The sequence below is a fragment of the Alligator sinensis genome, unplaced genomic scaffold, assembly GCF_000455745.1.
Source record: "Alligator sinensis unplaced genomic scaffold, ASM45574v1 scaffold144_2, whole genome shotgun sequence".
In the NCBI taxonomy this organism is placed as follows: domain Eukaryota; kingdom Metazoa; phylum Chordata; order Crocodylia; family Alligatoridae; genus Alligator; species Alligator sinensis.
This window is the reverse complement of record NW_005841872.1, coordinates 2,349,467-2,375,271: the sequence shown is the minus strand read 5'-3', so window position 1 is coordinate 2,375,271 and position 25,805 is coordinate 2,349,467. Positions and strand designations below refer to the sequence as shown.

General features: G+C 42.4%; 1 protein-coding gene across 1 annotated transcript in view; it reads right to left on the bottom strand.

The window, feature by feature from the left end:
* Positions 1–25,805, bottom strand: part of OCA2 (OCA2 melanosomal transmembrane protein) — a 421,183-nt gene that overhangs the window by 103,191 nt on the left and 292,187 nt on the right. Inside the window, exon 23 of the mRNA XM_014527422.1 lies at positions 718–811. Within this exon, the coding sequence (XP_014382908.1) occupies positions 718–811 (94 nt within the window). The remainder of the gene's footprint in view (positions 1–717; positions 812–25,805) is intronic.

Sequence of the window (25,805 nt, the reverse complement as noted above, 5' to 3'; positions counted from 1 at the left end):
CTCTTTCCTGCTTATGCAGGGGGTCAGACTCGATGATCTATTGAGGTCCCTTCTGACCCTAACATCTATGAATCTATGAATCTATGAAACATGTATTTGAACTTTGTTGGAAATAAATTGTTTAGCTTTGTCTGAACTAGGTAAAGGAAACCACCATCATGTGATCAGCAAATTGTCCACAGGCAATAAATGGTGAACAATTGATCTAGATTGTAATTCATTTGTCTTTCTGGCAATGACACAGTTGAAAGTAAATGCAGTTGACATTATTCTGTGTTTACACCACTTTTATACTGATATAAACCCATCATCCATCAAAGCACTTCATTGGCTTAATGCCAAAACTTTCCAGAAGTGCCCAGGTACAAATCTACAGAACAGTGCAACCAAAATCCTATGGCAAACTGAAAGCCAGTCTACTTTCAAAAATCTTACCTTGGGATTTTCTATTCCTTGGGAAGTTCCACTTTCATACACCTGGTTTAGTTCTGGAAACTCCATTGACCTATTTTTTGAGATTTCTGGCTAATTCCAATGATAAACAACACTTGATTTACTGCAGAAGGTCCATATAATAATTATCTAATTTCTTCCAATGTTTTTACATGTTAATTGAATTCTATTGATTAATGCCATCTCTGCACAGGCGTCCAGACAAAACTGTGGAAGGAAAAAAGTAGTGAATGAAAATTTAATAGAATATATCTAAATAAATACCTGAAAAATTCCATGAATGAGAAGCCATAGCCATGTTGTTCTGCAATCCCTGCACACACGACATTTGCAGATGCCCCTATTAATGTCCCATTACCTGCAAGACAAAAACAAATGCTAATTTAGAGTTGTGCTTTTCTTTTTATTCTTCCTATGCTTTGTCATTCAGTTAGAACTTTAAATGAGCTAGTTAGAAAAGTAAAATCGATCTCCTTGCATAGACCTGAAAAACCATCTATTCTACAAAACAACCCTGGAGTCTATAAATAGCTTAATGCTTTCATAGAGATAAGCCTGGCACCATCCTCTGATTCCCCACACAGAGGATGAAGAAATGTAACACCAATATAACAGTTGTCACAATGACACCAAGGACCTGTATTCAGAGAAACCTGCTGATTATTGGCTTTATACATGAAAAGGCGCAACCAGCATACAAAGAAAACAAAGGTAGTATCGGAAAGAAAGTATATTCCTGTAATATGTTGTACTATTGACTGTAAGTACTAAGGGAAAAAAAGAATGTCTTTCTTTTATGTAAATATGAGACTGGGAAATAAAGCTGATAGATTTTAATCTCTCATGCATACATAAAACTAGCAATTTATTAAAAACTAGTAACAGAGTGCAGCAAGCTGGAAAAGCAAACATTTTTCAAAGTCTCTGTACATTCACTACTAGTTTCAGTAGCAAAGAGGTACAGTCTGCCTATAAGCAGTGAAGTACAAATGTTCTTTCTTAATAAAGAAAAAAAAACCTAGACAAGATCATCAGTTGATGAAAACCAACATAACTCCATTGGATTCGAATGAGAGTACTGATGATTTATATCCTTCTCAGAATGGATAGTCCCAAAGTAAAATGACACGCTCTATTTTTACCATTTCTTGTCACTCCTTAGTTCTTGCTGTCCTTTTCCCATTTCTTCTTTTACACATTCCTTAACATCATGGAGAAAAGAAGTAGGTGTTTCAAGTATTGGAATTGTCCAATTCATTATGCACTCCTTTAGTTTGGAAAGCCCTGCTTGTACTTGATAAAAGTTGTGTAGCTAACTATGGGCGCATCTACATATGCAATTAATGTGCACAAATAAACTCTGGAGCTTATTGCTCTGGAATTTATTTGTGCACAGCACATGGAGGCCTGTTGGAGCAGCTTGAGCTGGCAGGGGAACCAGGGGGTCAGCCCTCCAGCCCAGGGCTGCTCCAACCAGGTTCCATGTGCAGCGAGGGGTTGGCAAGGGTACAAAGGTGCAGCCCCTGTGCTAAAGCACCCTCATGCCTCAACCAGCCCTCAGCCCCTCCCTGCTGTACATGGAGCCCAGTCACAGAAGCCCTGGGCTGGCAGGGGATCTGGTGCTGCTCTGCAGCAGCCTCTGAAGCAGCCTGACAGCCCCGGGTTGCTCTGACCTGGTTTAACATGTTGCAGAGGGGCTAGCCAGGGCACGAAGGTGCTCCAGTGTGGGGCTAGCCAGCAGGCAGCCCTTGCGCTGAAGTACCCTCACACCCCAGCCAGCCCTGTCACCCTCTGCACATCCACTGCAGTGCACAAAACAATGCAGGGTACTATTTGTGTTTAGCCATATCACCCTGTGTCCGCATTTACTGTGGAGCTAATTACTCAGCTCCACAGTAAACCCCTTGTGTAGACATGCCCTGTACCTCTAAAAACCTCTAATATCTTTTGGGATATTTCTTTCTTTACAGCAGAACTGGGACTAGTACCTTCAGTATTCTAACTAACCTAACTCATACTTTTGAGGAAAAGGGACAGCCTTCAAAAGAGGACTTTTCCAAAGTAGAATACAGGAAGTCAACTGCAATACATTAGAAATTCATTTTTCTAAACTCATATTTTTCTTGTGCTACCACTGATATAAGATCACACTTATGTTTTGGCCATGTTATTTCTTATGGCTCTCTGGAGAGTTTTCTAGTTTGACTTTGAAAGAAAAAGATCAGAAAGTAATTAATGCTGAAGTTAATTGTTTTGACTTCATAAATACTTCAGATCCTCAAGAGCTCAGTTTACAAAGAATAGATCAGAGGAAAGGCAATCAAAAACTCTTGAAATAATCATATGCTCTATCTGGAGGTTGTCACAAGTAATCCAGCAAATGTTCATAAAGGCTTCCAAATTCCAAAGTACTCAGGGATTGCAGAAAATAATAACCATTCTGAAACAGAGCACAATACAATATCTCCTTATATTGCAAACAAAATTATATTTAGGGGGTCAGATATTGTGACAGAAAGATGTGAGGGAACAAGGGTGGGACTAAGAGAGTCATATTAAAATAACCTTGGAATTATGCTTTGTTTTCACTTTATAAATTGACAGCTGAGAGAAGTGAATGGGACAGCTTTTAATAAATTAAAATAATGCATATTATTAAGAGGCAGTGATCTCTACGCCTTATGGCTCTCCACAATAAAACAGAAGTGCCTGCTCACCTAAAACAAGATGATAGAATACCTAAAGACAAAACCTGATTTGGACAGCTTGAAAGCAAATCTGGATCCAAACTTTCAACAAACTAAAGTCGATACTGAGCTGTTGCCAGAACGGGCCAGGGGCTGGCAGGGAAATGCATCCCCGCTGGCCACAGATGGCAATGGAGGGAGAAGCCCCAACTTCAGGGACTCCTCCACTCCCTGGGGTCTCTGGGCAGGTGGGGAGATGGGTGACTGCTGGTATGGGCCAAGGACCGGGGGAGAAATGTGGCCCCATCAGCCACTCTGGCCATGGGTGGTAGGGTAGAAGGGAAATCTGCAGCTGCAGACCCTGCCACCCCACTAAGCAGCCTGGGCTAGGGAAATTCAATATGGCCCCCTGCCTTGTTCCCCACACCCCCGTGCCTGTAGCCCCCACTCCTGGATCAGTCGGTGACCTGCAACCTGGCCAGCCAGCCTCCATGCTGCCAGAAACAGCCATGGGAAAATTTCAATCGACCACTTGTAATCACAGTTCTGGAATTTACATGGGTATCTGGCAGCTCAGTGTGCAGGGCTTGCTGGAGCTGGCCAGGACTGGGGACTCTCTGGGGGCTGGCCAGGGCTCTCCTCTGCTCCCCAGGGCCTGTGTTGCCTTCACCCCTGCCCCACAGCCAGGCAGAGGGCTTGGAAATGCCAATTACTTCAAATCCACTGCACCTTTCACATGACACTGCCACAAATACTAAGGATGATCTGTTGCTAAATGAAGGTCAAGTAAAAGAAAAAAGAAAAGGAAAACAGAACAAAAAAAATGCAAATGCCACTCACGCTCTTTACAGCCACTCTAATGGGGCTTACTGTACAGTACAGTGTAATGGGACTCCCTAGGATAAACATCAAAAAATGTCTTCAAAGCCTTGCTTTGTTGTGATAAAACAATAAATACTTCTCTTCCAAGCTGGGTTTGAGGCTCATGGAGCAAAAAGACACCAGGCTCTTCATATAGGCTATTTTTGCCTTGGTTGGGCTTCCTGGGGGTGGAAGGTGGGGTGTAGAGGCTGGAAGGAGAGAAACCCCAGTCCACTGGGGGTACTGTCCCTGCTTCAACCCTGCCCCCTCTCCCTCATGGCTGTGCTGCCTGCACCCCTGTTCCCAAACCCAGGCAGGAGGTTTGGAAACATCAACTATGGTGCTAATTGAAATTCCCTTGCTGCTGGCTGTCTGGCTTTCAGTCTTCAAAGCCTTGCTTTGCTGTGCTGTCTATCCCCTGCCAAGCCAGGGGGATAGACAGCACAACCTCCCCTGAGGCTCACAGAGGGGAAAAAACACCAGACTCTTCATATTATTTGTCTGGCTGGGCTGGGCGGGAGGTGGAAGCTGTTGCGGAGAGCCAAAGCACACTGATTGATCAATCTCCAGCAGCTGGCAATTCAAATCCCCTGGCCAGGCAGAGGAACAAGTCTGGTCCGATCATAATCTCTCTGACCGAGCTGACTGTTCCAGGTAGGTTTGGATCTTTAAGATAGTGGTCAGCCAAGTCACAGAAATCATTTCCCTTGCTAAACTTCTCAGACAGCAGAAGCACCAGCATCATCTGCTGCTGGCTCTAGTAGCTCGTTACATCGAGGACAATGATGTTGCTGTAGGCATCCTGCTGGCCATGCTGCATGAAGCACAAGATAACTGCATTGAAGCCACAGATCTGCATGCCCAATTTTGGATCCCACTGAGACACTGGGCTCTTGAACTGGTGGGAGCAACTCGTGCTTGGGACCTGGGATGACGAGCAATGGAGAAAGAATTTCAGAATGCCCCATGGCACGTTCATGGACCTTTGCTCTGAGCTCAACCCCTGCTCTAGCACCAGGCTTTGGTGCCCCAGGTCCATGGACAGATGGGTTGCAATGGTAATCTGGAAGCTGGCAAATCCTGACAGTCTCCAGTGCGTGGCCACCCAGTTTGGTGTGGGGCAGACAATGGTGATGCTCCCTATCCCCAAAGCATGCAAGGCAATTCTGCAACAGCTGGGGCCTCAGATGCTTAAGCTCAGGGATCCATGAGAGATGATTGCTGGCTTCAAGCATCTGGGGTTCCCAAACTGTGTGGGGGCCACTGATAGGATCCACATCCCCATTCTGTGCTTCCCTCACCATACCTCAGGAAGGGCTTCTTTTTGGTCATCCTGTTGTGGGCTACTGGAGCTGGTTCACCAATATAAATGTTGAGTGGTCTGGATGGGTCCACAGTGCCCATATGTTTAGGAACTCTGGGTCCCCTGAGATGATGGAACAGGGAGAATTCACCACTGGCACTACCACCATGGAGTTGGCTGGCCTGTCCATTTCCCCCTGCCCGTCCCACCCCCCAATCAGCAAGGATCCAGACTACCCTCTCCTTCCATGGCTCATGAAACCATACACTGCTGACTGAACTCCAGGAAGAAGAACTTTAACTACCAACTCAACAGCTGCCAGATGGTGGCTGACTGTGCATTGGGGCAATCAAAGGAATGCTGGAGGTCCTAGGGGCTCCACCTTGAGATTCAGCTGCAAAATGTTTTCACCTTCATTGCTCCTGGGTAAATCAAGACCTTTATTGGAACAGAATGAATGAGAAACATAGGGTAGCCTATGGCCTCATACAGACATTCATTTTCTACTGGGAGAGTCACTGCAAATGTTTGTATATGCCATGGCTTCTCTCAGAAAAGAACACAGTTGTCCAGCATCCCTACCCCACCCCCATCTGGGAAACAGTATCATTCACTGGACTCTGCTCCTAAGCAGGAAGCAGAACATGATGCCTTTAAAATCCCCACATCAATGGCAATGCGTAGGGGGTGCATGTGGGTGCATGTGCTCCCCCTGAGCATGGCAGTGCACCCCCTGTGAAAAGGCACTTCCAACACTGCCGGCAGTGCCTACAGGTGGTTGCCACTTGCCACCCCCTGCCCCACCGCAACCACCAGTGGTACACAATCGCCACTGGCTGCTACCACTGCCGGGGGTGTCTGTGGGTGGTCGCCGACCGCCGGTCAGTGCTCGCCACCCTCCCTCCACTGACAGCGCTGCAGCTGACTGCAGGAACTCCTCACTTGCCACGGCAATGCTCCTGCTGCCAACAGTGCCACTGCTGCCTGCAGGAGCTCACTGTGCCCCCCCCCAACCTCCAGGGGCACGCGGTGTTCATGCCCCACATTGTGCTGCAAGGAGACACAGGCTGACCCTGAGCAGTCTGGGTCATCCAATCAGGTCTACCCTGTGCTATTTCTATCCAGACAGACTAAGGGAGCCTACAAAGCACGCTGCTGTGTGTGTACAGGGGCTCCTGATTGTGAAGTGTCAGCACTGCAAGTTCTCCACTCTTCAGGGGCTCAGCATTCAAATGTCTGTTCAGGTGTCTCTGGGCAAGTTTTTCTACCAGGAGAAAAAACTTGGTTCATTTGAATGTGTATATACAGCCAGTGAGAGATCACAGTTACTCATATCACAAAATAAACATGCTGATACAATCTGAAAAAACTACAAGTGATAGGGACACCTTCAAGATCATTGTCTCTCAGATTTAAATTCCTTCACTAATGTAATATTGTTTCCCAAACACTGGATTTTACCTTCTCAACTCCCCTGTGAGGCAAGAAATCTGAAAGATGAGAAACTAAGGCAGAAGCTTGGATAAACTTTGGTTAAGCCAAGAGCTGAAATCTTTTCTGAGTCCAGACTAGCTTCCTTTTTCTATTAAGCAGTACTTCCTATCTTAGGGTCCATTATGGAATTAACAAGGACAGTCTTGAAACAATATAATAAGAAAAAGTACTTCCATACATTGCACATCACATGGCTTTAAATAAAAAGAGCATACTTCAAATGGTAGTGCGATGCCTTTTCAAAATAACTTGCTACTTCTCATTGCCCCTAGAATGATAAATGTTTTTTGCAGATCTGCATCAGTTCTTTATCTCTATCACCTTTCATTTCCTTTATCTTGAAGTGTGTTCTTAGACTGCTCTTGCCACTCTGAGATTTCTGTTTTTATATTCTTTAATTAGCAATTTTCTCCTATGAGTGCATTCCCCTTTCCACTTTGCACTGCCTTTCTTCTTTATTTTTATATTTTTGTACTTGTACTCTTCTCTTCTGGGCTTGCAATGTAAAAAAACAGCTTAAGAAACAATAATGCAGCCTTGTGAACAGATTAGAGTTTGTCAGGAATTTTTCAATAAAACAAGGTTTCATTGCAAAATCTTGATTCAGAAAAGCCAGAACTTTTGACAGGAATTTGTATACCACTTTGGACAAGGATAATATTTTGGTCAAAGAGCCTCATTTACCCTAAAACACCCAATAGCACAGTTGTTACAGGATTTAGCTGAGATATGAGAGACTAAAGCGTTAGTCCCTGGCCTGAATGAAGCAGGGCTGAAATTGAAACATGGATCTCTGTGCTTTGTAGGAGTGCCCTAACCACTGGACTTTCGAAAGTGGGTGACATTTTTTTGCCTCCCCTGGTATTTCAAAAAAAGTTCACAAAGGTTTTAAGTTAATGTCATGTGGAATGGGAAAATATTGGAAATATTTAAAACATGTGTAGGCATCAGCAAACCACTTCTCAACCAGTTCTAGTAAACATATTATTTTTTGTTACGTTGCCTTTGCAGTCCATTACTTTATGTCCATTTCTCATTTTTTCTATTTTCACTGGCATAATATTTTCATGGAGAAAAACAATGTTGCTTTCCTCACTATCAAGGCTTTGATTCTGGGAAAAGAATCCATGTTAAGGAAGACCATTATCTCCCAAAAGAATTCCACTGATGCCAATGGAGCTCCATATAGGTGTAAGGGTATACCACCATGGATCCTTTCATGATATTGGAGTCTAAGGTAACATCATCACAGAAGATTCTCCTTGTGGTTTCAACAGAGATGCACTGCACTGTTGCATGGAAAGTGGAGACAAAAGATGAATAAGAGCAGAGCAGGACAAGAAAACTTAAACAAAGCCTTTAGAAATGTATCCCAAGTAATATTTGTCATTTGGAAGTATGTGTCAACTGCAGAGGTTAGTTTCCTCTGTCCATTTCTGATTCTAAGGGTATGGACGATGGTATTTATAAAGGTTTCAAAAGGGGAGGGGAAGCTGCTGCTTGGAAGCATGCAGCAGCTGTTAAGCTGTAACTTCCTGTGCAAAAGCCTCTTGTGATACAAGGGTTGCAAGTCTGCTCCAATTTTAACCATGCTTCATCCAGGATCAAAGTTGAAGCAACTTAGCTCATTTATGTCTACAGGGTCTTGCACATCTAACAGAGTGTAACAGCGGCTGTGTACTTCAGCAGCAGCTCCCCCTCCCCTTCTAAAACCACTACAAATGTATGCTTGTCCATACTCTAAATACATGCTAAAAGTATGTATTTTGAAATAAGTACACTGAATTTGTATCTTAAGTGAACACTGGTAGACTATTTTGGCAGAAAGGCAAGGCACAAGTAGAACAGAGAAAAACAATTGAAATGCAAAAGTAAACTTCATGTTATTAAAGGAGTCAGGGGACAATTATTTAAAGAATTTTCAGTTCCAAAACAATTCAAACAAATCATTCATCTTCAGCCCCCAAACACTTTCACAAGACATTTCTGTATTGCCCATGACATACTTTTTGTCAAATACCATCACTGAAGGATGGTAAAGATGGTCTAGGAATATGAAAACAATACTATTTGTAAGACGGTGATTCTAGATATGCTTTCAAATTATGGCGACAGGACTGAAGGCATCCTGGTCTTACTTGATGTGTCTAGATACTGTACAGATCTTGAAACAGCAGGTGTCTTACATACTGCATATGTCTTGTAATAATACCTATATACAATGAGGAATTATAGAAAGAGCTCCTGCCTTAATGATAAATTTACTTCCCTGAAAGGGTTTTAGTTGGGAAAAAAATCATCACCTTAAATGTTATCTGAAAGTAGCAAAATGTCCTTTATTTGTTTACTCTGTGTGTATATGTGGTTTAATTAGTTTTTGGCTCAGTAGGCTTCAAGTATAAACTGAAATCAATAATAAAGAAAAACTTTTGTTTCTGCTTCTATAAATCTCTGTCTTTGTACTACATGAGCTATTTGTTAATGAAAAAGCACTTTTGTGACCCCAGGATTACAGAAAATTCAGGATTAGCTTAATGTATATGAAAACTCATATGCATGTCCAGTTCACTTAGGTTGATGTTTTGGAAGTAAACAAGGAGAAACATTTCCACAAAATTCACAACATCACAGTATGACTACTTTTAAGGATAATGAGGCCTAAAAGGCATAGCAAAGGTTTTTACTTGTTTCATGTGTGGTAGAAAAACATAGCTGTGCAGAGGAATCATGTTATAAAAGGATAATGCAATAAGCATTTTTCTTACAGATCTCTTAATCTAATAAATTCTCCTTTTTTGTTCTTATTTAGCATATAAACTATGATTTTTAAAGGTATATTAATTACTATGAAATAACTATAGTGGTTCTAGTACTGAATAATTTTTTTCAGTCCTTTGAGGCAGATGCCTATCACAATATTTCTATTCTTCGCTGGGACACTTAGGTAATTCTGTACTGAAAAAAATTCCTAATAATGAATGAATAATGTTTCATATTTTCTCCTAAACATTTGGAAAGAAGAAGGGAACTGTTCAAAACACATAAAACCTAAAGTTTCAGTTCCTGTAAATGCAGGTGCTGAATAAGCATTTAGCCACATTTGAAAATACAGATGAAGATTGCAAAATAAGTGACATGAAATTATATACACTTTAGCAAAACCAAATCTGCCTATTATACCATTCCTCAATATTCTCATTAAAAGGCAGTCAAAACCAGCTACAACTTCATTAAATTGAATCTACTGTCATAGAACCATGCAATTTGGATTAAGGCCAAAACTTAAGCTGGAAATAGCTTGGCACTGGCAAAGATCTGCTGATCATCTCTTGACGTCAGCATATAATGGGCAGATATTCATTCTTAGACTTCTAGACCTACCTACACATCTGACGTTGTTGACAATTAAATACTACTGTCATTCCTTTCACAGGTAGCAGAAGTCCACAGGTTTAGGCTAATTCTGTTTTAAGTCCTTCCAAGACAGATACTCATAAAGAATAGTAATGAGAAACTTCTACTCTACCACAGATTCATTATTTCTATAATGATCAAATTTCTCACCATCTACATACAAATATTGGTTAAACCAGCAAGGTAACAGACTTGAGCATGACCAATATAAACATGACAGATTTCTCTCTTGCACTAACCACTTTTGACTGTCCCAGTAGCACCATGACAGCCAACAGACTGGGCATGATGATGGGCGCCTATACACAAGCAGGAAGGCTGTTTCAATCCACTGTAATTACAACACAACATAGCAGAGTCGATTAATCGAGTCCACTGGAGCATGGTAATTACTGTACTCCAGCAGCCTCCAGCAACTTATGTATCAGCACCTCCACACTTAGAATGGTGGTCAGGGCACTTTATCTAAAGCTCTTTTGACAAACTTTAGAGAAATCACCCCGTCACTATTTTTAAGCATGGGAATGCCAATACATGAGATACTCTGGGCACTTTAGAGTGGATCTTAGAGCCACTTTAATTAAAGCACACACCCCCTACTGGAGGACACGTATAAACACCCCAGCAGCTCACATATGTAGAACAACTGGCCAAAGCTGAATCTCATCGAAGTAGAGATTATCCAAGGAGGTATGGGAAGACAAAGGAAAGCAGTTTATAGTCTGCAGCCTTAGCACAGTATCTTTTGTTTGAAGATGAAGGATATACCAAAAGTATCATTCTCACCAATATTTTCACAGTTTGCTATTCAATTAATTTTGCATGGTTTTAGTTTGGCTCAGTTCCAAAGAAAGAACCACTTGGCCCCAGCACATCTAGGAAATTCCAGAATGGATTATGGATAAATAAGAAAAAAGACTGAATGTTTTGGGTATGAGGGGAAAGGCCATATTTTCTTGCATAAAATGCACATTTTTCCTAAAAATAAGAGCTGATGGAAATTGTGGTATGCATTATATATGAGAAACAAGTAACAGTTTCTGCTGGTTACGGACAAAAATGAAAGTAAAATCTGTCCACAAGGAGCATGATCTGTTCCCTAGCTGCTTCAATGTAGTTACTTACTCCACAATCTTTTTTTGTTTCATTCTGTCTTTCAAAATAAGATGTCTATTATATTCCAGAAAATGTTGTATGCGAGAAATTATGGTACGATAAGTATGTATGGAAATTTCAGGGTACGCTTGAGAAATCTGGGAAGACAAAACAGAGCAAGAGAGAGAGGTTCTTTGTTAGTGTGAGCTGTATTTGCTAGAACCAACCAACCTGAGACATGGAATTGCTAGCTCAGTTGTATTTGGATCAAATGCTTGCAGCTACTATGTGGGTGTGGTCACTAACAAATTCTGTAACGTTGCCCTCTAATCTCTAGCAAGCTTTTCTTATATTTAGAAGTTCATATAAACTAACTGTATAACTGCTTCTGCCCTTGTAGCACATGTTTCAAGGCACTTAATGTCCTTGAAAAGGTCAATTTGGTCTGGGTGATCAAAGTAATACCCATGCAAGGAATGCAATAGCTTTGACTGACATTAGCCCCAAAAGCAAGAACAAAAATCAACATTTTAGGTCAAAGATAAAGACCAATCCAGAAAATGGCTATATCCTTATATGAATTTTAGAATTACCAGCCTTTGTCTATTCTCCCCAGCTAACTCAGAAGAAGAACAACAGGCAAGATGACCAGACTTCTGGCTTAGTAGAAATTTTACCTGTCTTTCCAGCTTTCTGCTTCCACTTGCACCCACTGAGCTTTCTTTCTCCTTGTTATTTTCTTCCTTCTCCCCAGTCCTCTGTTGCTTTACTACTTAATGAAGTATGGAATCTGAAAACATCATCCTATGGGCTACATCAGACCCACATCTGAATTCTCAGCCAGCCACTTTCTTATCATTCAACAACTCACAGATTATGAGCAGTAATACAGGATAGCCTAAAACTCATAATATAATTATGATAATGTAAAGCAATGCAAAGTATCTGTCAGATCAGCAGACAGACAAATGAGCCCAATTTAAACAGGCAATTAGGTTCCTAAAGAAAAAGACTGGAAAATTAAGAAAGATCATGTAAACATCCATTCCTTCTCCTTCAATCTCTGTCAGTTGCCCAGCCACTGCCTCTTAGTAGTATAAGCCCAGCCTAAATTCCCTTCGTTTACAAACTCCTTTTGAGTGATGACCAAACCCAAGCTACACAAACTTCTCATTCATCTAACCAAGTCAAACTTAATTAAATGTTTCTAAAACGTTAATAAAATGTTTCTCTAAAATATCACCATGAGAGTGCCTGGCAAATAGCTATTTATAGTTAAAACCTAGGGCTGTGTGAAGCTTCAGTCCCCCATTCCATTTGGCAGAGATCTGACCCGATTCAGTGGCTGAATCTCTGAATTCAAATCAAATCAGGAGATCCTTTAATCTCTTTGAATCGAATCGGAACCCTCCAAAGCAATTCATAGAGATTCGGTGACATGGATATAGACACAGCTTTAAATGTTTTTTCTACATACCTCAAGGTACCAGGCAGCTCATTAATACTGCAATGGTGGGGCAGATGGAGCATCCCACAGGAGCATGGGGGGCTCCCCAGCACACTCAGCAGAAGACCCAAAAATGGACGAGAAGCACTTCCAGTCCACTTCCAGGTCTGCTGGGGAGCGCACTGCCCCGCCACCGTGTGCCCCCTGGCTTGGTTAGTGGTGCCTCCTGAGTCTGGGGGGCACCCAGGGTCCCCCCATGGCTGATCGCTGAGCCAGGGGGCACAGGGGGGTGCCCCCCCAAGCACTCAGTGGCAGACCCGGAAGTGGACCGGAATTATCTGGTCCACTTCCAGGTTCGCCATCAAGCATGCAGAGAGCCCCCCCCCACGCTCCTGTGGGAGGCTCCATCCACCCCACCATCACAGCATTCACGAGCCACACCTGGTATCTTGAAAAAACATTTAAATCTGTGTCTATGGTCGAATCGCTGATTCTCTGAATCGGCATCAAATCTTCAGATTTGGATTCAGCCAAATCAAATTGGGGACACTGATCCAAATCAACTAATCGAATCACTGCCCCTGATTCAGGCCAAATCCAAATCAAATACATTTCACATACCCCTATTAAAAACTGAGAAGCAAAACAGGAAGAGATTCACATTACCAAGTTAGCATCTGCAGCAGGTATGAAAAATAACACATCTCAGTATAAAAGGAAATAGTATTCTAAAAAAACAGTGAGCCTGAAACTAGCTGCTTAAGGGAAAATCAAACTGTGAAGTGTAATTGACCAAAAATTGACTACCTTAAAAGATTATGTCCAAAGTGGTGAGGCCACATCTGGAGTACTGTGTCCAGTTGTGGGTCTCCCACTACAGAAAGGATGTGGACAAATTGGAGCGAGTCCAACAGAGGGCAATGAAAATCATTAGGGAGCTGGGGCATGTGATTTATGAAGAGAGGCTGAGGGAACTGGGCTTATGTAGTCTGCAAAAGAGAAGACTAAGGGGGGGATTTGATAGCAGCCTTTAACTGTCTGAAGTGGGGTTTGAAAGAGGATAGAACTAGACGGTTCTCAGTGATGGCAGGTGACAGAACAAGGAGAAATGGTTTCAAGTTGCAGCAAGGGAAAATTAGATGGGATATCGGGAAAAAATTCTCTGATTAGTTGGGTGGTGAAGCACTGGAATGGTTTACCAAAAGAGGTGGTGGAATCTCCATACTTGGAAGTTTTTAAGACCTGGCTCAGTAAAGCCTGGCTGGAATGATATAGTTGGGGATGGTCCTGCTTTGAGCATGGGGTTGGACTACATGACTTCTGGAGGTCCCTTCCAACCCTAGTTTTCTATGATTCTAAGATCCACAAAAGAACTAAGTTACCTACAGTGGAGCTCAGATGACATTTAGATATTTCAGTTGCAGTATTTTCTACAAAACCATCATCTAACCCCTTAGATATCTGAGCACTTAAGTTGTCACCAGTAAAGTTTTGTAGATATCTGGAGTTCTCTTCAGTGATGAAGCCACAGAACTAAGAGAAGGAAGCCCTTGGTTCTAGTCCTTGTTCCACAGAAAGCTTTATGTATTCTTTATACTGGAAAATACAGAAGCTGCCCTCAGAGATGATACCAGAACGACCCATAATATTAAGGAAACTCTCCTGAGAGGTGGCAGATGAGAGTTTGAAACTCTTCCTGAGAAGGATGCTGAGCCTTGGTCTCACACCCCTAAGTGAATTCTCTCACCACTAGATTAACATACAATAGGCAATAGCGTTGTTCAAGCTGATGCTTGAAAAGAAAAACAAATGTGAGCCAGCTTTTGTCCCTAAAGGGATGACTTAGGTATCTACATCCAGGCCTAAGTTTCAGGCATGAATCCCTGTCTCAAAAAAATCACCTAACTTAGGACTGCCTAAACTCAAGTGAAAGACTGGATTTCAGAAACAGACTCCTGCTCCACATTTCCTAGTGTTTATCTCAGGCAACACAACACTCAGCATCCTAAGTGTGGCAAATCAAATTCCTAGGCATGCAATGGTGTTGGAGTGTTGTTGTAACTGTGGTGATTCAGGAAATGTGGAAAAAGCAAGGGTTTTTATTGGACCAATAAAAGATAGCGCCTCCCCCTCCCCCTAAAAAAAAAGCCTTGCTTAAGCATCTAACTCTTCCCATGCATTACAGAGGGAACATGCTCCTTCTTCAGGAGTGTGGATTACAGGCCTGGAGTCACACATGAGAATGTTTAACATGGCAATGCAAAGCATTGCTGTGACAATTTTTTGTGGATTAAAACATGTTTTTACTTACTAGAGTGTAGAAGGAGGCTTGGTACCTTAAGAGCAGGTAGGTTACAAATGAAGCAGGCTACAGGTGTGGCAGGAGGCAATCAGGAGACACATGACCCAGAAGGGGGCTGGTCTTGCAGTATATAAGCCCAAGGCCTGAGCTGGACAGGAAGTCTGCCTTGGGGATCCATGGAGAGAAGAGCTCCTGAGCAGAAGAGCTGCAGCAAGGAAGCTCACTAACACCCAAGCTGGGGTAAGCAAGACCAGTAATTTAGGAATGAAGACTGTAGGAGTGGTGGAAGTCTCAATTGGTCTGGGAGTGGGGCCAGGTCCTGAGGGATAGGGGCCAAGGCTGGGAAGCAGGGCACAGCTGCAGAGAGGTGAGAGTAGGTTGGGTCAGGGACCTGTAAGCCAGGAGGGGTGAGAAGCAAAGTCATGGTCCCATAGCCCAGAAGGGGTGAGAAGCAGGGAGAATGCAGGCCTGAATGAGGGTAACATCTGCAAGGTTTGGGCATGGCTATAAGGAGAGATGAGGAGGCCACATAATTAGCCCATAAGGTGATGAGCAGTGATACCTGGGTTCTTCAATGTGAAACCTTGCTTGGGGACCCATGGGATAGCCACCCTTCTCAAAGATATAATCACATCAAGGCATGGCAGGTAAGCTGAAGGAGGCTGCCTCAAGACAGCAGAGAAGGCAAGGGCTAGGGGGGCTCCACAGGCATCATGGCCACCCATGGGATGGGACCCTATTACATAGGATAACAATCCAAGCTTTCATTTGTTTTGCACATTGCACCCCACTGAACCCAATTCAGCTGACACCCTTAGACAACCAAGAGACTGCTGCATGTTTAACTAACGCTCTTTTTTCACTTTCACTTCAGAATTTTGGCTGACTCCATCTTTGGCTAAATAACACAGCCAAAGCCCCTGCCACTGTCAGCTCTTCCTCTGCCTGTACCTGTGTGGGCTCTGTCCAGGAATGGTCACTAACCACCGAAACTTCCACCCAGGCTCTAGTCCAGATTTGCAGGGACTGCAGCCTGCATGTCTCTGCCAAGAACAGCCAAATGGCGGAATGCTTACAGTAAGAAAGGTGCTTCCTGGTGGAATCTCTCAGGAATCAGGCAAGAGAGCTGCAGAAGGAAATGGATAGTCTCAGAAGCATCCATGAGCATGAGGCCTTCATTGAATCAATGCACAAAGAGACCTCCAACATCATTCAAGGGGGGCAGCCAGAGAAGGCGTTGGAAGACACAGATGACATGGGGCACATTTATATGTGCTCCAGGAGTGAGTGGGGGGGGGGGGGGGGGGCAGCACTTTAATTAGAGGTGCTTTAATTAGAGAGCTCTTGTGTATCAGTGTCCCTGTGCTTAAAAATGGTGGTTGGGGCACCTGAACTAACTAAAGCTCGTTTCACACCCCACCACCATTTTAAGTGTGGGGATGATGATACGCAAGATGCAGGAGGCTGCTGAAGCATGGTAATTACCACATTCCAGCAGACTCAATTAATGGAGTCTGCTCCAACACATTAATTACAGCACATCGGAGCAGCCTCCACACTCATGTAAAGGCACCCAGAAGTTCTCTGGAATGCAAAAGTTGGTAGTTTATCACCTCTGGCAATAAACAACACTCCTCTTCTGAACCTGCAGCTGTCCAGCTGGAGAACAGGTATGAAGCCCTGGCACTGCATGTGAAGAAACCCACTTAAATACCAGGAGAGGTGAATTCTTGCTCCCCTGCTGGGGTGAAAATCAAGACCACTGCCACCAAGAGGAAGCAACAGGTGGTGGTGGTTAACAGTTCCCTCCTGAAGAACACTGAGGCATCCATCTTTCAGCCTGACTTGTTGGCTCAGGAAGTCTCCCTCCTGCCAGGAGCCTGAATCCAAGACATCATAGAAAAGTTACCAAGATTCATTCAGTCCTCTGACTACTATCCCAGGCTACTTATTCATGTATGCATTAATGATAATAAGAGGGGGCGAAACAAAAGTAACTACATGCATGACTCTGGAAGCAAAAGAGATGGGCCTAAGTAATGTTCTTATTGATTCTTTCAGTCAAGGGTAAAGATCCAACTAGGACTAGGCACATCCTGGCAATCAAAATATGGCTGTGTAAATGGTATCACCAGCAGGGCTTTGACTTCTTTGGCTATGGGATGCTAACTTAGTGAGGAGAACTTTAAACTAAGTTCACCAGGGGATGAAGTAAAAAGCCAACAGGTAAGAGCCAGGGCACCTTGGTAAACACTTAGTAAAGGGAAGCAATAGTGGAAACCTTAACAATGTACTCAAGGAGAATACAGGTCAACCAGTTACATACCTGACGTGATTATATATTAATGGGAGAAGCATGGGGAACAAACAGGAAGTATTTGAGGTCCCAGTACAATGATTCTCAACCTTTTTAGATTCAAAGCTCCCCATATTAGACACCCCTAGGGAAATGTCAGTTCTTTGTTTTCACTCATAGTAGTTTGGGTTTGGGGGTCAGAAGGGACCTGAACAGATCATCTAGTCTGACCCCCCCGCCACTGGCAGGAGCACATGCTGGGAATCACACAACCCCAGACAGGTGTTCATCCAACTTCTTTTTGAATTTACCCAAGGTAGGAGCGAGGACCACTTCCCTAGGAAGTTGGTTCCAGATCCCAGCCACCCTAACAGTGAAATAGTGCCTCCTAATCTCTAACCCAACCCTATTCTCCAGCAGCTTCTGGCTATTGTTCCTCATCACCCCAGATGCTGCTGGGGAGAATAGGGCCCTTCCTATTTGCTGTTGATCTCCCCTAATGAGTTCATAAGCAGCCACCAAATCCCCCCACTCATTTGACTACATAAAAATACTAAAGCAATTCTTCTGTTGCAGAAAACTCAGAAAGATTATAATCGGCTAGAATGGGTGTTTGTGGCAGGGCTCCTTTGGTGCTTGCCATTTTAAGGGCTAGAATAAACAACAGAGCAGCCTGCAGGTGACTGCACTCCCAATCAGGAGGTTAGGGTAGGATAGTGTGGTGAGGCTACCTGTGGCAGGGTGGTCCCCAGGAAATGCCACACCAGTTGCCTCCCTAGTGAAAGGTGAGTATAGGGCACCTTATAGCCTCAGTCTCTCTAGTGGGTAACCTGGCAAGGAAGTCAGCAGGAGCAAGGGGGTCCAGAGTCTGGAAGAAACATGGAGCCTAGTGAGGGGCCTGTAGCCTAGTGAGAGGCAAGAAGCCTAGTGGCTAGGAGCCTGAGTGTGTGTGAGGGGCAAGACACCCAGTATGAGTGAGAGGCATAGAGCCCAATGGGTATGGCCAAAGTTTGGGACCAGGATGGTAATCTGGATGCCATCTGTGAGGCACAGGACACAGTATAGGGGAGGTTGGAGCCATGTATAACACCCTAGGCATTGGAGCACTTAATGGGCAGCCTCCCACATTATTACATCATCTTTTATTCATCAAGTCATGGCAGACGAGACAGAGCAGATGGCCCTAGATAGGTGAGCAGGCCGACCTTGAGACCAGCCTCATGATGGCCCCCGTCACAGTGTTCTTGTCACACGTCCTGGGATACTTCAAAATTTTACATGCACATGAGGTGGAGGGCAACCTGGTCTGACTTCACCTCATGCAGGGTGGGGCCACACTAATCATATGCAGCTGGGGGACAATAGACACATTCTGGGTGAACTGTTTGGGGCCCTGTTTTGTGATGTTTTCTTGGCATTAAGGTTAGTGAAGGATCAAGAATCATTGGATATACGAAAAAAAGGTGCAGCTCAGCTGTGGGAGTAAAGAGGAAGTCCAAATGTATGAAATATAGTGGCTCACCTTGACTTTAAAAAAAAAACAGTGGCGTGGGGGACTGCTTAATAATCACTACCGTACATCTTATTCAGATAGGCTGTACTAACTTATCTTGATGGTAGGTTCCTATAAAAAAAAGGGTTCCTATCAGCAGCATAGCTTCTTAGTCACCTTTGGTTGCTCTCAAATGTAGAGCTAGAGGAAAGCAAGGTCCTCAGGAACAACCAGCATGAAATCATGAAGAGCAAGTCATTCTTAACCAACATGATTTCTTTCTTTTTAAGGTGACAAGCTCTGTGAATAGGGGGAGAGCAGTGGATGTGATATACCTTGACTTTAGCAAGACTTTTGACACCATTTTCCATGACAGTCTCATTAACAAGCCAAGGAAATACCGACTAAATTAAAGTACTATAAGGTGTGCATATACAGCATCATGTTCAATGAATAATCATGAATGGCTCAATATCTAGTTGGGAAGAGGTATTCAGTGGGCTTCCTTAGGGGTCTGCCCTGGGTCTGGCACTGTTCAATATCTTAATTAATGGTTTAGATGATGGGACTGAGTGCTGGCTTAGTAAATTTGCAGATGATACCAAGTAGGGTGGAGTTGCACACACTCTGAAGGGCAGAGCCAGGATGCAGCATGACATGGATAGATTGGAGAAACAGTCCATAATGAATCAGATGAGATTCAAGAAGGACAAGTGCAAAGTCCTGCACTTGGGACAGAATAACTGTGTGCACAAATACAAACTGGAGAACAATTGGCTAGGCTACAGTACTGCAGAGCTGCAGCTGGGGTTACAGTGGACCATAAGCTGAATATGAACTGACACTTGGCTCTTGTTGCAAAAAACAAGCCAACAGCACACTGAGTTGTATTAAAAGGAGTTTCACTTGGAAATCAAGGGAAGTGATTCTTCTGCTCTATTTAGTACTGCTGATGCCTCACCTGGAGATGGAGTAGTGGGTCCAGTTTTGGGCCCCACACTTCAAGAAGGATGTGGACAGATTAAAGAGAATCCACCACAGAGCCTTAGAAGCAAAACTTGTGAGGAAAGCCTGAAAAAATAGTTATTTAGTCTGGAGAAGAGAAGACTGAGTGGCAGGTGGAATTTGATAGTCTTCAAATACCTAACAGGTGATTACAGAGAAGATGGAAATGGACTTTTCTCTATGGCCATAGGGGACAGGACTAGGAACACCACTGACTTGGGGCAGGCTGAGCACTGCTGTGCATATGCATGTGCATGTGGCATGCCCCTGACCACAACACCCTGAGCAGTTGCCCATATCACTCACCTCTAAGGCTGGCTCTGAACAGACTACCTAGAAGAATTGTGAAATCTCCATCCTTAGATATTTTCAAGAGCAGGTTGGACAGACATTTGCCTTGGATAGTTTAGTCAGGGATATTCCTGCCTTGAGCAGGAAACTAGACTAGATGGCCTTGTGAAGTCCCTTCCAGCCCTACTTTCCTATGGTCCTAACACACACAAATGCTCCCTATGCCCTTTATTTTATTGCGTAAATGTTCCAAGAATGACTTCTCTCTTAAATCCCACTATTTTTCCATAGGGGAAGAAATTTACTATCATCAAGAAATCAACAAAAAGCCAATGTACCACTTAAAGACAGACTTACCAAAGCCTTGTCACAGCCCTTTAAACAGTGTCTAATGTTTTATACAGGGTCCTGTTTTACCTTCAGGAATGCAGACATCTTCACCACTTGGTTCAAAACATCTTTTCCACTTTGAGACTAAGACATGTTTGTTATAGGCTTGTCAATCATGAATAATTCAAGGCTGAGTTTTCTCAGCTCCATATGTAACTAGTGGAAAAGCATCTAATTATAATTTCAAACAAAAATTCTTATTTAATAAATTCTGGTCGGGCTTCCCACTCATTTTCAAAGCAAAGCTCTGTGTATGCTGTGTACAAAAAAACAAGACAGTAATACATGCAAGGTTCGATTGCCATAAGAAATTCATTTTCTTACGTAAGTAAAAACTGAGCAAATATAGCAAATTTGACTAGTGAGCATTAAATTTAGGTTTTTACTAGCCCTAGAAGAGATAACATTCACAACACCAAACCAATCTTCTCTGTTCCCCACAACAGTAATTCAGATTTGCCTCATTAAATAGAATCAGTCAATACTCAATACTCATCTGCAAAATGCATACCATTTTTAAATATTTTTTATAGTTCGTACATGTAAAAATTAACATGCATCTATGTAATTAATTTTTGTGGTCCATAAATAATTGTATGAGCATGGATAATTAAATCATCAGCTATAAGGTTTTTTTTATCCTTACTAATTGTATGTAAAACAATCAACAATCATGCCTGAAAATCAGTGAGGGGAAAAAAAAAATTTCTACGTGACTATTTTACTTCAACTAAACTCTGGCTCTGGAACGTTAAAAAAGCTTTACCTGGAATTAGGTAGGTTTCTTTCTATATTCTTGCACCACTTGTCTTCTAGTGCATTACAATCTAAGCTGAGTCTTTCAGGTTACAATATAAGGATATGAATTATAATAAAAAATTCAGTCATGAAAGCTTAAAGTTTTTCTAACCTAATACACTTTGGGAACTTTTGGGGTAATGTACTTCTTCATAAATGTTTTGAACTAATTACACAGGCTTTTTTGCTTTTGTATGGGTTCCATAGGAAAAACAGAGAGATAAAATTAAAGTTTTCAGCTAACAGACAACAGACTGCATTATAAACAGATTAAGGGTCTCATTCTGAAATATGTATTCACTTTACCAGTCTTGTTGACTTCAATTACAGCACTGGTGTAAGAAAGTATTGCAATGTTCAACCCCATTTACTTTGAGGAAACTTGGAAATCAACAACCAAAAGTTCTTGTGTGAAAGAAAAAAAGGAAATTTAGCTTTGCTTCATTTTACAAGTTTAAGCACGAAACAGTAAAACAGGCTGCTGCACATCCTGTGCATATTACTCTAACAACAAAGGCTGTGAACAAGTCAGCAAGCTTCTCTTCTAAATCCAACCATCTATAATGTAAATGCAACAAAATCCAAGACAACAACAAAACAAGACAACACCTCTTTCAGAAATGGCTGCTCACAGAAATAAAAACACAACAGAAGAGACATGAACAGCATCAGTATTATAACTCCCTAGTATTTTGTACACTTATGCACCTGAAATGAGAACTAGTACCATTTAATGAATATAAAATTGTATGTCACATTTTTCTTTCCATAGTTCTTCGATTCAGAAGCTTAGACTTTATCAAGTTAATTTTAGGGCTTGCCTACACACACATTTATTTCCCAGTACTTAGTCCAGATTAACCCCATGCACAGACTCTCCAAGAATAAGAGTTATTTGCTCCACTTTGGCTTAACCAACTTTGAATAAGAGTGTCAACATCCATAATAATTATACAAAAATAGCTATTGTGTTTGAATTTCATGCTCTATTTTACTTCATATTAACTTTCAAGGATATACAAGCTGTCATCAAACAAAAATTTCCATGTGAAAATATTCAATTCAGGGCTGGTTCAGATTTTCTGATTCTAAATGTTTTGGGAAACTCCCGCTAGTTCTACCACCATGCTGGGCCCCTGTGTGAAACTGTGCTAACAACTATGCTGTGTCTACATGTCACTGTATGAATAATATTGATAGTATAGTTATCACGTGGTTCTTAAAGGAAATAAAATATAGGTCAAAGTAACCCTGAAAACACTGGTCATGCCAATAGGATTCAATTAAGTTGTGGATATATGTTTTCCTGATTCTTCTACTTCTGCTGCATTATTTAATAATGCTGCAAGCAGTACCACCTGTCAGTTACTTTGCAAAAAGGAGCTATTATCTGAGAAAAGGCTAGTTCAGCAGAGTGGGGAGAATCTGAAGAAACAAATATCGTCGGCAAATAGAATTTAAATGGACAATACAATTTCCACTTCTTTGCTCCACCTAGATAGCTCAGGTACACTCCAGCTGCATGTACCTTCACAGCTGTCAGCTGTTATATGTAAATCATTACATTCTACATTCTCTTGTTTTCAGTGGCTTGCAAATATAATATACTGAGTTTAATATTCGGAGTTTAAATATATAGGGAGCACAGGCTTCCAGGAAAGAGCATGCTGAAATTTATGATAAATATATGTATTAAGCAAATAAATAAGACTAAATAAAATTTTACATGTGCTGTATAAGTCCCAAATGCCAGCTGTGCTTTCATTTGCTGATCATTATTCTATTACTATTTGCAAAAATGCATAACAAATGACTGCTTTCCTCAAACAGATAATCGTTTATACAAATAAAGATACTGTAGTATAAACTTTAATTTAATCTGTAATATAAGCAGCATCACAGTCAAATCAGTGTTAGATTTTTTGCATAGATTCTTTGCAAAAATCATTTTAGAATGCAATGCAATTTCAGGGCTAATTTCCCTCCCTTCTCACTGCACACACACACAAAATATATACAGTTACTGTATTTACCCAAATCCAAGCCTTTTTCGAATTTAAGATGACCACCCAAATTATAAATTTGTTAAAATTTTCCATGTGTAGAGTCTAATTATTGGAGGGTCATCTTAAATTCACGCTCCCCCACCCTCCGTTGCAGTGACAGGAAGGCAATAGCAGGGTGGTAGGTGGACAGCATAGCAGGGAGGTAGGCAGACAGCATAGCTGGTGGAGAGGAGATGGTGGCTGCATCTCTAACTCTGACCCAGAGCCTGAGTCGAGCTGAAGCCACAGCAGCTGCCTGCCCCTTCTCCATCAAATGAAGATGAGAGGCTTTTCTTCCTATGTTGAATGGGGGGGGAAACTTCGTCTTGGATACAAATAAATAGGGTACTCTTTTCCTGGCCAAATAAAAAACCTGCAATCCACAATGTAGAAAATATACACCCTCATAGGAATGGAAAAAATATAATGTTTTCCTTCCTTTTATCCATACAAAATTGATATTTCCCTTTTTAAGATATATTTTTATATATCAGGATAGGGGGTATTTAATAGCCAAAGAGTACTTTTCAACCATTTCTCAACCGCAAATGTGTGCATGTGAAATCATCTTACAATTTTATTGTGCAGAGGTGTGTCTTGCCTCATTTCCTCTAATCTAATATGAGGTTTTCTTCCCCATTTAATAAGGGAGAGAAAACCTCATCTGGGATTCAAGTACAACTTGACAACAGGGGGGCAGGTGGTTGCTGCTGCTCTAGGTCTGGCTCTAGCTCCAGTCCAGGTTCAGGGTCAGAGCAGCAGCTAGAGCTGCTGCCTGTCCTCTTCTCCTCCCCCCACCTACCCACCTCCACTATCTCTGACTCCCCACACCTGTCCTCCCACTGTCCTCTCCCCCATAGCTTCTGCCCCCCACAGCTATCCACCACCTCTGCCACTTCATCTGCCTGCCTCTCCCTCCCACAATATCCGATCCTCCACCTGCCTTACCCTCTCTGCCATTCACCCTCACCCCAGCTCCAGCCCCACTCCAGCCTGAGGCATGAAGCAGCACTTGACCGATGTAGGACCAGCAGCTTGGCCTGACCCCCAAAGCACCAGCTAGAGCTGCTACTGGGCTGCCACTGCCACTGCTACTGGGCTGAGCTAGCACAAGAGCACATGCATGCTTTGTGCCCTAGGCTGGAGTGAAACCAGAGTTATTCCAGAGCCAAGGGTAAGTGGCAGAGGGCAGAGGAAGAGAGGCAGCAGGGATCAGATTGGAAGGCAGGGGCCCTGGAGAGGCAAGAGAGACAGAGGTAGCAGAGGAGCCAGGTGGGAGGCAGGTGCCAGAGGTACAGGCAGCAAGGGTCAAGTGCCTCAACTCCCCTTCCTGCCCTACCACCTGTCCCACCAGTGACTACCCTCTCCACATGCCCCTTACTGCCTGCCCCCTCTACTGCATCCCCCACTAAACCCCTGGCACTGCTTTCTCCACTGCAATGGCAGGGGAGCTAAATTTAAGACAACCCTCCAATACTTAGATTCTACACAGACAATTACAACAAAATTATAAATTTTCCATGCATTGAATCTAATTATTGGGGATGTCATCTTAAATTCAGAGTTGTGTTGGATTGGGGTAAATATGGTAATTAAACTAATATAACATTCTACATTTTTTTTCTGTCTTTATAATTTATCCATTTTTATTGTGAGCTGCCCTGAGTCACTTTTGGGGAGGGCAGCATACCAATCTAATACATAAATATAACCACATAAGAATCGGTGATCTGAAATATGTAGCTGTTCATTTCCTTGGTTTTGAAAAAAAGAACTACACTAATTAGAGGGAGAACTCAGTGTGCATTAGTTGAATCTATTACAATGCTTTCATCTTCCCCCTCAATTTCAAGGTAAGTAGAAGCTAACCCACAATAATTTACCACCTGCTTCTGTCAAGATTTAGCTTCTAATGTTGCAGAACAGAAATAGACAAACAGAACAGTTGTAGTACATTCAGCTGAACCACTAGGAGTATCCCCTCCCCTTTCTAATAAGTAATTAATTAGATACAGCTTCTACATATCAAAACAACCCTTGTCAAAGTACACATGCCTAGCTGAGGGAAACCAGTCTTGAAGTATCACAATTTTTCTCCAAACTGCCTTGAAGTCCAAAGACAAACCGTAACTCAAATTATACTTTTAAACATAGAGAATAAATAGAACGTTCTCCTTCCAATGTTGGCGCGAAAGAATTACAATTCTCAGCTTTCTTCTTTTATGTCATGGACAGTTGCCTTTAGTTACCTTAAAGGTTACATCATCTTTCTTTTTTTTTTTTTGTCTACAAGGACTTTGTAATGACCCTTTCATACAGTAATGGCTTTATTGCATCGTCTTTTTTAAAACAGAACTCCCTGCTGTAAATTTGTGAAGTGGTATGATCTAGATTTTGAATGTCAAAAAAAAAGGATTTTGATCTAGAACCCA